Source organism: Megascapheus bottae, chromosome 11, assembly GCF_031878675.1.
Source record: "Megascapheus bottae isolate mThoBot1 chromosome 11, mThoBot2.hap1, whole genome shotgun sequence".
Taxonomy (NCBI): domain Eukaryota; kingdom Metazoa; phylum Chordata; class Mammalia; order Rodentia; family Geomyidae; genus Megascapheus; species Megascapheus bottae.
The window spans coordinates 39,713,157-39,725,241 of NC_143519.1; the positions used below are offsets into that span (position 1 = coordinate 39,713,157).

At 44.9% G+C, this 12,085-nt stretch overlaps 1 protein-coding gene across 1 annotated transcript in view; it reads left to right on the forward strand.

Annotated features, from left to right (window-relative positions):
* Positions 1 to 2,790: 2,790 nt before the first annotated feature.
* Positions 2,791 to 12,085, forward strand: part of Tnfsf11 (TNF superfamily member 11) — a 31,242-nt gene continuing 21,947 nt past the window's right edge. Inside the window, exons 1-2 of the mRNA XM_090341720.1 lie at positions 2,791 to 3,021; positions 11,419 to 11,583. Coding sequence (XP_090197846.1) covers positions 2,791 to 3,021; positions 11,419 to 11,583 — 396 coding nt within the window. The remainder of the gene's footprint in view (positions 3,022 to 11,418; positions 11,584 to 12,085) is intronic.

Sequence of the window (12,085 nt, forward strand, 5' to 3'; positions counted from 1 at the left end):
CATTTCTTTTCTCTTTTTTTTTGCCAGTCCTGGGCTTGAGCTCAGGGACTGAGCTCTGTCCTTGGACTTTCTCAAGGCTAGAACTCTACCACTTGAGCTTCAGCACCATTTCCAGCTTTTTTCTATGTATGTGGTACCGAGGAATCGAACCCGGTCTTTGTGCATGCTAGGCAAGCACTCTACCACTAGGCCAAACTCCCGGCCTGGCATGTGCCCTTTTCTAATGAGAAAGAAATGCCTAGAATGTCTTAGGAATGTAATGCATAGATTATATCCAAGTCATGAAACTTGTGGTGAAACATACCTGAAGATGATTCAGAAAGGAAGGCCCTTTTGTTGTAACCTAAAGATTCCATGAATGAAAAAAGATGTATCAAAAAGAGGGAAAGGCCTGTGAGTTTAGTTGTTAACAATATATTAGAAATAGTCTTTGAGGGGCCGGGAGTTTGGCCTAGTGGTTAAAGTGCTTGCCTAGCATGCATGAAGACCCGGGTTCGATTCCTCGGTACCACATACATAGAAAAAAAAGCCGGAAGTGGTGCTGAGGCTCAAGTGGTAGAGCTCTAGCCTTGAGAAAGTCCAAGGACAGTGCTCAGGCCCTGAGCCGAAGCCCAGGACTGGCAAAAAAAAAAAAAAGAAAGAAAGAAATAGTCTTTGATCCTAATAAAGATTCATCAGAAAGATGAACTATAAAACCATCTCCCATATAAAGAAGAAAAATAAGAGGAAGAAGAGGAAGGAAGAAGACAAGAGAGAGTAGGGGGAGGGAAAGAGAGAGGGCAAGAGGAAGAAAGCGGGGCTAGAGGTGAGAATGGAAGGAGAAAGCAACTGATCTTCCAGTGTTAACAGTAGGAAGAGGTTAGGAATGCATGAAAAAGACCAGGCAATGCTGTTTCTGTGTTGGAGTTTGAAAAGTAATTTTCTTTCCTTCCTTACCAAGAGCATTTTGAAATTGGAACAAATCATTTCATTTGCATGGACACATTTCTTTAGTGTCCAGTGTCTTACTATATAGCTCAAGTTGACCTTCACTTGGATAACTTCCTGCCTCAGTTCTCCAGGGATGATCACTGTGTGGCCAACCAGCAAAACCACCCAACAGCCATTTCCAATAGCTCAATTCAGCCACTCCTTAACATGTAGGGGAAGTCAGCATTCTATGTAAAAGACATGCTTTAGTAACTCAGAGGTGTGTCACTTGTGATAAATGTGGTGCCCGTTAGAGAACTGGGCAGAAAAAGGATAACCAAGTATAATTAAAAAGGCGGAAACAGCCAGACACTCGTGGCTTATGCTTGTGATTCTAGCTTCTCAGGAGGCTGAGATCTGAGGTTGGAAGTTCAAAATCAGCAAACAAATTGACAAACCATCAAAAAGCCAGAGGTGTAGGTACAGCTCCAGTGCCAGCCTTGAGGGAAAGGCTGAGGACTGATGAAAAATCTTGAGTCTCAGAGTTCAAGCCCAAGTACCAGTGCAAGTATGCATGTATGCGCGAATACACAGACACAGACACACAGACACACACACACACACACACACACACACACACACACAGGCGGAAACATCGTACGTTTTATATGAGTTTAAAATTAGCCCTTCTTCCATTTAAAGATGTGCCAGAATTTTTGAGCATGCTAATCTTTTCATGTCGGTGGACATGATTCGGAATAGAGGTATTTAAACATGTCTTAGGAGGTTTCCATGCAATATAGCTAACACTTTATTATGGGCTTTGCATAATCTGTTCTCTTTCTTCTTCTTATCTTCCTTCTCTTCTGCCCCCTCTTTTTTCTTCATCCGTCTGTCTGTCTGTCTGTCTGTCTGTCTGTCTGTCTGTCTGTCTCCCCCCTTGCTGGCATTAAGGAGCACTGAGATGATAGGTTTGACCTTCCGCTTCTGGCACATGTCCCATGACTCGGTGAGCCTCCTTGAATGCTGGCCTCTCTTCTTCTGCATGGACTCACAGTCCTTTGGCCTCTGCTCTCCCCTTTCTTCTTTTCCACAGTCAGTTCTCAGGCGGACCCAACCTGTCTTCCTAAAGCCACTTTTGAAAAGATGCAGAAACACGGATTTGGGAAGGGAGTTGAGAACATTTCCAAGTCCCCACAGTCCAAACAGTCTGCTGGGGGATTCACACCTGGAACCGTGCATGGAGGCCAAACCCTAGGGACGGGTGAGAAGTTTCCTTGCTGAAGTTTCGGAAGGGTGTTGGAGTGATCACCACATGGAACTTTCTGGATCCTAAGGTGGTGGGGTGGGGGAGGGGGGAGGGTGAGAACGTCTGTGAGGAAGATTCAGTGGCCTATGGGGATCTCTGCCAAGCCCTCACCTGATCCTGCACAGCCCACCTCCAGCATCCCCCGGCAGGCCACTGAGCATGGGCCTTGACGGGAGGCGGCACCAAGGCACCCATGGCACCCACAGCCTCCTCCTCCGAGGCCCCACGGGAGGGGGGTGGAGAAGGGTTTTGCTAAGAGGGAGGGAAAGAGGGAGGGCGAGAGGAAGGAAGCGGGGCCAGAGGTGGGAGTGGAAGCGGCAGCCTGGCCCGGGCTGATTGGCTCTGGGGCCAGCCCTCTCCATGCGGTTTATAAGGGTTGGGGCTGCCCGGGGCGCCCCTGCCCGCTCGGTCCCCCGCGCGCCCCACAGCCTCGGCTGGGCACCCAGAGAGCTCTCCACGCCCCGCCTGGCCCCGAGTCGGCCCCGCGGCTGCTGTGGAGTTGGCTGGGGACCTGGTAGCCCAAGAGGGAAGCGCAGAGTCAGGAGAGCGCCCGAGTCCGCGGGCGGAGCGTCATGCGCCGAGCCAGCCGAGACTTCAGCAAGTACCTGCGCGGCTCGGAGGAGATGGGAAGCTGCGGGTCCGGGGCGGCGCACGAGGCTCCGCTGCACCCCGCGCCACCGCCCGCGCCCGCCGCGCCGCCCCCGACCCACGCGGCCTCGCGTTCCACGCTCGTGGCGCTCCTGGGGCTGGGGCTGGGCCAGGTGGTCTGCAGCGTCGCCCTGTTCCTGTACTTCCGAGCGCAGGTGAGTGGCCGCGTCCCCGGGGCGCGCGGGCGCCAGGCTGCGCCTCGGGTCCCCCAGAGGGGGCCTGTCCGGGAGCGGGAAGTGACTTCCAGAGAGGGAGCTGGGGGCTGGGACGCCGCCACCGCGGGGCTCCCTCGCCTGGCTGGGCACATCTGGCCAGATGTGGGGGTTGGACACCCCCCCTCCTCCCCATCACACATACACACACACCTGGAAACGTTAGCCGCGCACCTCTTCTGGAAGCGATTGCACACACATTCTCTTTGGCATTTCTCACATGGAGTGAAGACTTGAGCAACTTTTAATCCACTTGGGGATAAAGTGGTGCGCCTTGTTCACAGAGCCTTGGGCTCTTTTCACCCCCCACCTGCCGTCGGGTGACTCCTCGGGGTTGGTTACTTTGCAGGGATGCTCAGGGTCAAGGCGCTGGAGAGGTGCGCGGGAATGGTGCCCAGATGTCCAGATTGGCAGAAGGGGAGAGCCCTACTTGAGATGCTCCGGGCTGTTGTGTGATACTCTGCACTAGACTGGCCTGTGAGCCTGACAGCAGTGAGGTGGGTGGAGGAAGGAAGCAAGGTGAGTGTGTGTGTGTGTGCACACGTGTGTGTGCACAGGTGCACGCTCGTGCTTGTGATGATGGCATAGCATTGCTGCTGCAATCTAGCCAGCAACCGACCTTTGAAGAGATGAAGAGGTGCAGTACTGCAGGGAGATGGCAGAAAGGGGTGAAGCGGTAATATTATGCTTTCTTGGTGGTTTGCTCTCTTGTGTTTTCTTGGAAATTGCAGAGCAGTTGCTTGGATTCATTCAAATCTTCTTGTCTGGTGTTGTAAACTCTTTCTCAGAGGAAGTGGGGGTGCTGACTGTGCGTTTTTTTTTTATGGGAAAAGAAAGTTGGGTTTGGACTTCATGGGTTTTCAGCTTCAAAGGTGATTACCAAACCAAGCTGGCTGCCTTAAACTGTGGTGGTGCTTCCAACACATAGGTTTTTAACATGCGCCAAGTCTTGATTTCTACTTTTAATCATAGGTTTTGTTCTTTTGGGTTAAATATTCATTATCCACAAATTTGCATCTTATATTATTGGTGTGGTTTTCTCCTAAAGGAAAAGTAGCAATGCTGTGAATCATACTTCAGAAAATTGTATTATTGATAGACATAACTGATACCTGTTGAAAGGATAATATTTGAGTGGTTTATTTGCAACTGGAATTATACAAGTCTGTGAAAGTGACTGCATTGCTTTTTATAAAACCTTTTTATTGTCTGGGTAATATATAGAAGGGTTACAGTTTCATTCATCAAGTAGTAGGTACATTACTTCTCACACATTGATACCCCTTCTCATGTTTTTGTCCCCATTTCCCTCCCCCACCCTTCCCAGTTACCTTGTTTTCCCCCTTCTCTTTCCTATTTCAAATAAACAAATAAATGTATATACAATATACCAGATAACAAAGTCAGATACAATAACAATATGAGATTAACCAAAGGAAAGTGACTATTTCTATTGTTCTTTCATCGGAAAACTTGGCAGTCAAGAAAGAATGGCTTATCCATTTTCCCATCCAGCATCTTGCTAACAACCCTGTGTAAGGCTTGTGTTACAAGAGCCTGCCTTGCACATGCATGACACTAGTGAATGGGGTGGGAAAGGACTTAAGACTCACTATTCAATACCTCTACGAAGTGGAATTGACAGGGGTACCTCCAGCAAGAGGCCATTATTAATCTAATTTTTGGTCCAAAGACAGAGCAGTGTTTAGGATGGAAGAGGCATTTCTCTACTTTTGATCTTTCTAACACTTGAGGGTCATGACATTTTCCTAGCAGTAATAGTGACATGAAGATTCTGTGTAGAAAGAATAGTAGGGGTTGAACAAGTTCAAGGGACCACGAAAGCTTAGCTTGCCAGGAAGCATGCGAGGGAAATTGGCACAGCCATTGCAGGCAAGTGCCCAGCTGGGATCTGGTTACAGTTTTCAGCTTTCTTCAACACTGGGGATGGGCCAAGATGTCTGCCCTTCTGTTGTCACATAGTAGTGTAGGTGGCAAAGGCATAAAAATGAGACACTGAAAAACATCTCCCTAAGGTAAACAAGAAGGTTTCATTTAGAGAATTTAATGTCATCTGATTTTTGAGTGCCATTTTCCTGTCAGGATATTGGTTTCTCTGATATTTTGCAAAGTGTTGTAATCATTAGTCTGAAACCAATTCTGTATTTTGTGTGTGAGTGGGGGTGGTGGTGCTAGGACTGGGGCTTGAACCCAGGGCCTTGTGTTCTTGCTTAGCTTTTTTGCTCTAGATTGGCACTCTATCACTTGAACCACACTTCTACTTCCAATCCTTTGTGGGTTAATTGAAGATAAGTCTCTTGGATTTGTCTGAAGAGCTTGGCTTTGAGTTGAGATTTTCGGATCTCAGCTTCTGAGTAGCTCGTAGTGTAGGTGTGAGCCACCAGTATCTGGCTTATATTACATTTTTAAAAGGTCATGTAGAAATAGCTTGTTCATCTGAATGTAGCAGAAGGTCTGAATGAATCTTAAGAGTGTAGTATCCCCATTTAATACATTCTTAAACAATTGCTAATCATTTAGAGACACATTCTAAACCAGTAGCAAATGAAACACTAGGAAGTCTGGTTATTTGTTTCATGGCTTGTGGGTAAATAAATAGCTGCTTATAATGAAGCAAGTTTCCTCTTGGATTGGGAATTGCAGAAGCTTGGCTGTGAACATGCAAGACCCAGTCTCCAATTCTTTCCATCCTTATATGCTTGGAAGGCTCTCTTTCACAGTTCTAATTAAGAAGAATCAATTCAGCAAGTCACTGATTTAACATTTTTGCTTTTATTGATTCCTTTTCATGAGAACTTGGTGCCAAATACAAATAGAACATTTGGAAAATTGTAGATCCAAGTACTTAGGTTTCTGAATGAGTTTGAATGAGAACAAAACCATGTGGTACCAGGGGACGCGTTCACAATTCTAATCTAAAGGAAATAACTAGCTAGGCACCTATGGCTTTTGCCTGCAATCCTAGCTACTCAGGAGGATGAAATCTGAGGATCCCAGTTTGAAGTGAGCCCTGTCAGGCAAGTCCATGGCTCTTATCTCCAACAACTCCCTATAGCCCCTCCCCAAAAAAGGGACAGCTGTGGCTCAGGTGGTAGCTTGCTTGCCTTTAGTATTAAAATAAAAGCTCAGGTCCCAGGAGTTCAAGTCCCAGGATTGTCATGCACACAGGTGCACACATACACACATATACACATATGTACACCTACATACAAGAGCTTCTTTTAGAGTCAGTTTCATTCCTACAGTTAAAGGTGAGAAAGAGTTATGGATATTTACAAGGAAATTAGTGCATTCAGAAGAATGCCTGGAGTAGTATAAAAATTATAGCAACTTAATTTTTTTCTTCTTTCAACTCATATTTAAGCCGGGCATGGCGGTACATACTTATAATCTTAGACCTCACAAGGCAGAGGCACTAGGATTGAAAGTTGGAGGTCAGAACAAGTGTCAGGCTACTTTGTTGGGGCAGGGGAGCAGGAGAGAGGAGTCCACTGGTTTTGAATAATTCGCAATAAACTTTCTGGGTGTTTCAGATTGGCTGTGCTCAGATTTGTCTTTCTTTCTTTCTTTTGAAAATGTATATACTAGACCCTTTGTAGATTTGCCAAAGTGAAAATAACATGTGGCTTGTGCTATATATTTAACCACATAGTACTCATACTTTGGTTTGCAAAGGAAAGGAAAAAAAAATCTTTCTAAAAACTTGCTTGTGAAATGTGCATGTGTGCTTAACGTCTGTGTAACCACACTCAGGGGGGGAAGGGTTTATCTCTAAGATAAGCTTTTCAGAACTTTTCAAGCTCTTTTCACTTTTAACTCCTTCCCTTCATGCCCTTCCCCACCTTGGTGGCTCTTTACCTAGGACAGCAGCCACTGCTGAGGTGCCTGGGTCAGATAAGGAAGTGGGGCAAACATCAAGCATCCTGCCTCACTCAGCCTGCCAGTGATTTTGTGTGGAGGATGTTGCATTAAATAAAAACATTCCTTTCACAGGCATTCCCTCACCTGAGGAAAATGCACTTTTAGATTTTTTCTTTCTTTTTTTTTGTGCCAGTTGTAGGATTTGAACTCTGGTCCTTGAATTTCCTAGGAAGGTGACCTCTCCACTCAGCAGTGTCTCTGGCAAGTAAATATGTTACAAAGTCCATTTTTAAAATCAGATGTTCAGGTTTGCCTAGGTACAACGAATTTATTTGGAAATCAGCTTTGCTGTGATCTTTCATGGAACTCATGTTTCTCAGCTGACTGTAATTTCCATGAACACAGGGTCTGTCTAGTGTATTTAATTGACTGAATGGACCTGGCAAATGACTGCAACACTGCACCTACGTCCACTTCTAATTTATGATTTTGTTCATTATCTGTACAACTGATAAAACTGGAGTCACACAACTCCTCTGTTAGGTTACAGTGCACTAAGAAACAAGTTGTTGGGACCGAGATGCACTCATTGGGTTGCATGGTGAATGTTGGTTGGGACTGCAGCAGCAGTTCCGCCCCCACTCTGTGGTGTGTTTTCCTTGTTTACCTGGAGTGTGTTTAGTACCCCACCCCCAACCCCTCCCTAGTTTCCATACTTGTTTTTCTCCTGGGCACTAGAGTGAGAACATGTGGTCATAGGTTCTAAGCTGGGTATGGTGACTTAAGTCTGCAATCCAGAACATCATGGAGTTTCCAGATCAATCTGAGCTATATAAGGAGACTTTGTTTATAAAGCAAACAAAACCAAAGAAAGAGGGGGCAGGAAGAGGTGGGGAGAGAGGATGAGATATATAGAGAGAGGGAGGGATGGAGGGAGAGAGGTGAGAAAGAAAAAGCAAGTCTAATTACGCCATGCAATCACAATTTGTTTGAGGGAATAAACAGCTGATAAAGTTTAAAATATACTTGAGCCCTAAATAGTGGATCTCAACTGCATTTTTGAACAATTTCAAGGGAGATACAACCACTGGACCAATCTTAGGAGTGCTGATAAGGCTGACAGGCTGGCCTAGCTCAGTGCTCACACTTATAATCCTAGCTACTCAGGAGGCTGAGATCTGAGGATCAAGGTTCAAAGGCAGCCTGGCAACAAAAGGATCTGAGACTCCTATCTCCAATTAACCTTTAGAAAATGGGAAGTGGAGCTTGGCTCAAGGGTAGGGCAAGTAGGCTTGGGCTGAAGAGCACAGGGACAATGCCCAGGATGAGTTCAAGCTCCCTGCCTCCCTCACCAAAAAAAAAAAAAAAGCTGACAGGCTGGGTGTGTGGAGGAAAAGGGAATGAATGAGGTGTGGGCATGGTCATTTTTAAGAGAAGAGACAACATTTTTGCATTCTACTTCCTTTTTTGTACTAATTACTGTTATTAAAATTTGTGAAAAGGTATTAAAATTTGTGTCGTTGGAGTTTTAGTCATTTTCATAATCATTTCATATTATCAGTATGGATTTTAAAGCAGTACCTTTCAAATGTTTATGTTTAAAATTCACCTTGGTCTTAGTTCAAATGCAGCTTCCCTGGCATGTGCCAGGGTGGGGTCTAACATTCTGCTTTTCCTTGTTTCTGTTGTACTAAGAGTTGAACTCTGGGTCTAGGTATGCTAGGCAAAGCCCCCTGCCACTTGAACCATACCTTTAGTGCCTTTGGGGTTTGTGTTTGCTACATTGTTGCTGGCTGCTCTCAAACTTGCCATTCTCCAGATTTGAGAGTATGTATTTCTGACATGCTCCATGCAGCAACTGGTGCTTAACTGCACATTAAGCATGGATATTGGATGGTCCCACTGCTTCTGTTAGAGAACTCTTCCTGTTTTAGCACGACTCACTTACTCAGCGCTGGAGTCCCTGGGCTTTTTCTCACTAGCTACATTTCCCCCTTCATTCAGTCTTATCTAGAGATGAGATAGCTTTGGCCTTTGCACTCTAGTACTTAGCTGAAGTCTGAACCCAATGGGCCTTCACCTCAGGTGCCCAGGCTTTTCTGGTTTTGTGGAGATACTTACTAGCCCAGTCAGACTTTGTCTCCCCCATTCTCTCTCTTTCCTATCCTTCCCTCCCTCCCTCCCTTCCCCCCTTCCTCCCTCCCTCCCTCCCTCCTTCTATCCCCTTCCCTCTCTCCTTCCTTCCTTCCTTCCTTCCTTCCTTCCTTCCTTCCTTCCTTCCTTCCTTCCTTCCTTCCTTCCTTCCTTCCTTTTCTTCCTTCCTTCCTTCCCTCCTTTCCTCCTTCCCTCCTTCCTTTCATTCCATTCTTCCCTCCCTCCTTTCCTCTTTCCCTCCCTCCCTTGCTTCCTTGCTTCCTACCTTCCTTCCCTCTTTCCTTTCCTCCCTCCCTCCCTCCCTCCCTCCCTCCCTCCCTCCCTCCCTCCCTCCCTCCCTCCCTTCCTCCCTTGAGTATGATAGAATGCTATCCTTCTAGAAATATATAGTCTAACTAATCTAAGTAATCTGAAGGCTGAAATCTGTTGATCAAGGTTCAAAGCCAGCCCAGGCACAAAAGAACCCGAGATTCTTATCTCCAGTTAACCTCTAGAAGATAGGAAGTGAGGCTTGGCTGAAGGGTAAGGTGGTAGCCTTGAGCTGAAGGGCCCAGGGACAGCGCCCAGGCATAGTTCAAGCCTCATGACCCACAAAAAACAAAAAAATAAACAAAAACCCCTATTATTCCATTTTCAATTTTAAGTATTGCTAAGATACTTTCTAGTTTATTGCTGGTGATTGGTTGATAAATCACAATTTCCTAATTATGTTTCAAAATCTAATTAAATCAAGAAGAGACTTCTGACTAAGTTGGACTGAACTGAGCTCTAGTTATTATAAGCTTATCATGTGTTTGCTTTCATATTTCTTTTAGTTTCCATATTTTAATGCCTTTAAGTAGTCTGTATTTCAAGCCAGTATGTTAGTTTATGAGTACAAAGCATGTTGATTAGTGTCACCTCTTTTATTATTATTTTTGACTGAGGTCTACTACTAAGCCAATGCATGGGAAATACATAAAATTTCTGAAAATAAGGACAAGTCAAACTGTCCATCAATTTGGTGAACAAGTAACAAAATGTACCACAAAGGGATTTGAAGTAGGAGAGTCCCTTCCTTCCAGCCCCAGCACTTGTCTATATGGTTACTTATGCAGTCCTCCCCAATCTAGTGTGACTATAAATGTCACTCATACATTCCAAACACCTTCTGATGAATATACACCTCTAGGCCAAGAAATATGGCTGAAAGGTTCAGTTAAGAGACATTGTACTTCTGAGCCAGGAGTTTGGCCTAGTGGTACAGTGCTTGCCTAGCATGCATGAGGACCTGGGTTTGATTCCTTAGTACCACATACATAGAAAAAAGCCAGAAGTGGTGCTATGGCTCAAGTGGTAGAGCTCTAGCCTTGAGAAAGTCCAAGAATAGTGCTCAGGCCCTGAATTCAAGGCCCAGGACTGGCAAAAAAAAAAAAAAGAAAGAAAAAAAAGAGAGACATTATATTTCTGACTTCAAGTGTTGCTAGGAACTAGGAGATGGATTTCTCTCTCCCTTGTTGGATTGATTGAAGTATGCATTGAGGTCAAGCACGGATGGCTCAAGCCTGTAATCCTAGCTATTCAGGAGGCTGAGGATTGGAGGATCCTGCCTCTAAGCCAGCATGAACAGGAATGCCCTTGAGATTTGCACCTCCAATTAAGCACCAAAAAAGTCAGAAATGGAGCTGTGGGTCAAAGTGGTAGAGTGCTAGCCTTGAGCAGAAATGCTCAGGGACAGTGTCCAGGCCCTGACTTCAAGCCCCAGGACACACACACACACACACACACACACACACACACACACACACACACACACCTTTCATTGAAGAAAAGGAAACGCTCAACCATACATGGTTTAATGATGATGTTAACTTTGCCTTATTTATGTAGGTGTCATGTTCTAAAACCTCCAGGTGAGTTGTAGGATCCCACAAAGACTGTTGTGTAGAGATAAATCTTTTGTATAGAGATGAACTTTTTTCTTTTGTCTGTATAGACTGATTACTTCTGATTTCCTTGATGGTATCCATTGTCTCTGACTTCAGTGTTAGATGATTTTGAGAAGAACCCTGTGAGTTACACGTGTACATTTCTCTTGTGAATTCCACCAGAGTCATGCCTCATGTTGTGCATAGCACTCAAATTCTCATCAAAATAAATTAGAAGTCAATGTTTTCAACGACCAGAGGGTAATTATATTAACTGGGAATCACTGGGGATATAAAATCTCTTCTAACAATGAACTTTTATTCTCACTTTTTATTCAATAGCAGAATAATTAACAATAACCACTCTAATGTTCTTTTCTGTTTTTTTTCTTCTCAGATGGATCCTAATAGAATAGCAGAAGACAGCACTGAGTGCATTTACAGAATTTTTCGACTTCATGAAAATGATATGCAAGACACAAGCATGGAGGGTGAGGACACCAAATTAATACCAGATTCGTGTAAGAGAATTAGACAGGCCTTTCAAGGAGCTGTACAAAAGGTAAGTGAAGGGTCCTTGCTAAAGCTATGTTCCCAAATATTAAAAGTTACTAAGAGTTATTCACTGTTCTTTTTCTTTTGATAATATGCAAAGAGCCAAAGAGAGTGCTTTAAAGAGATTAGCAAAATCTTCTGATGGTGATGGTGATTCATTATGGCACTGGGAGACATTTATGCAAATATCCTTTTCTTTCTAAGAGGAGGGATGTACATTAAGACTTGGCAAGAGTTCAAACGTAGCTTGTGCTTAGTGCATGGATCATTTGTCAGTTGGAGTTCCTTGGCCTAGAAACGGCTCCTTGGGTTTTCAGGGCTTTCTGGTAGCTATTTCCTTTCCATTTGGCTTTGCAATGGTAGACCCTTTGTGAACAGGGCTCTGATGAGAAGCTGTTGAATTGGCCCTTTGTTGGCACATGCGGTAAGGAGGTAAACAAGCAGGGCAGGAAGTGATGTGTTGGCAGAGTTGGAATTATGAATCTGTGTTCTCACATTTGGGAAGAGTC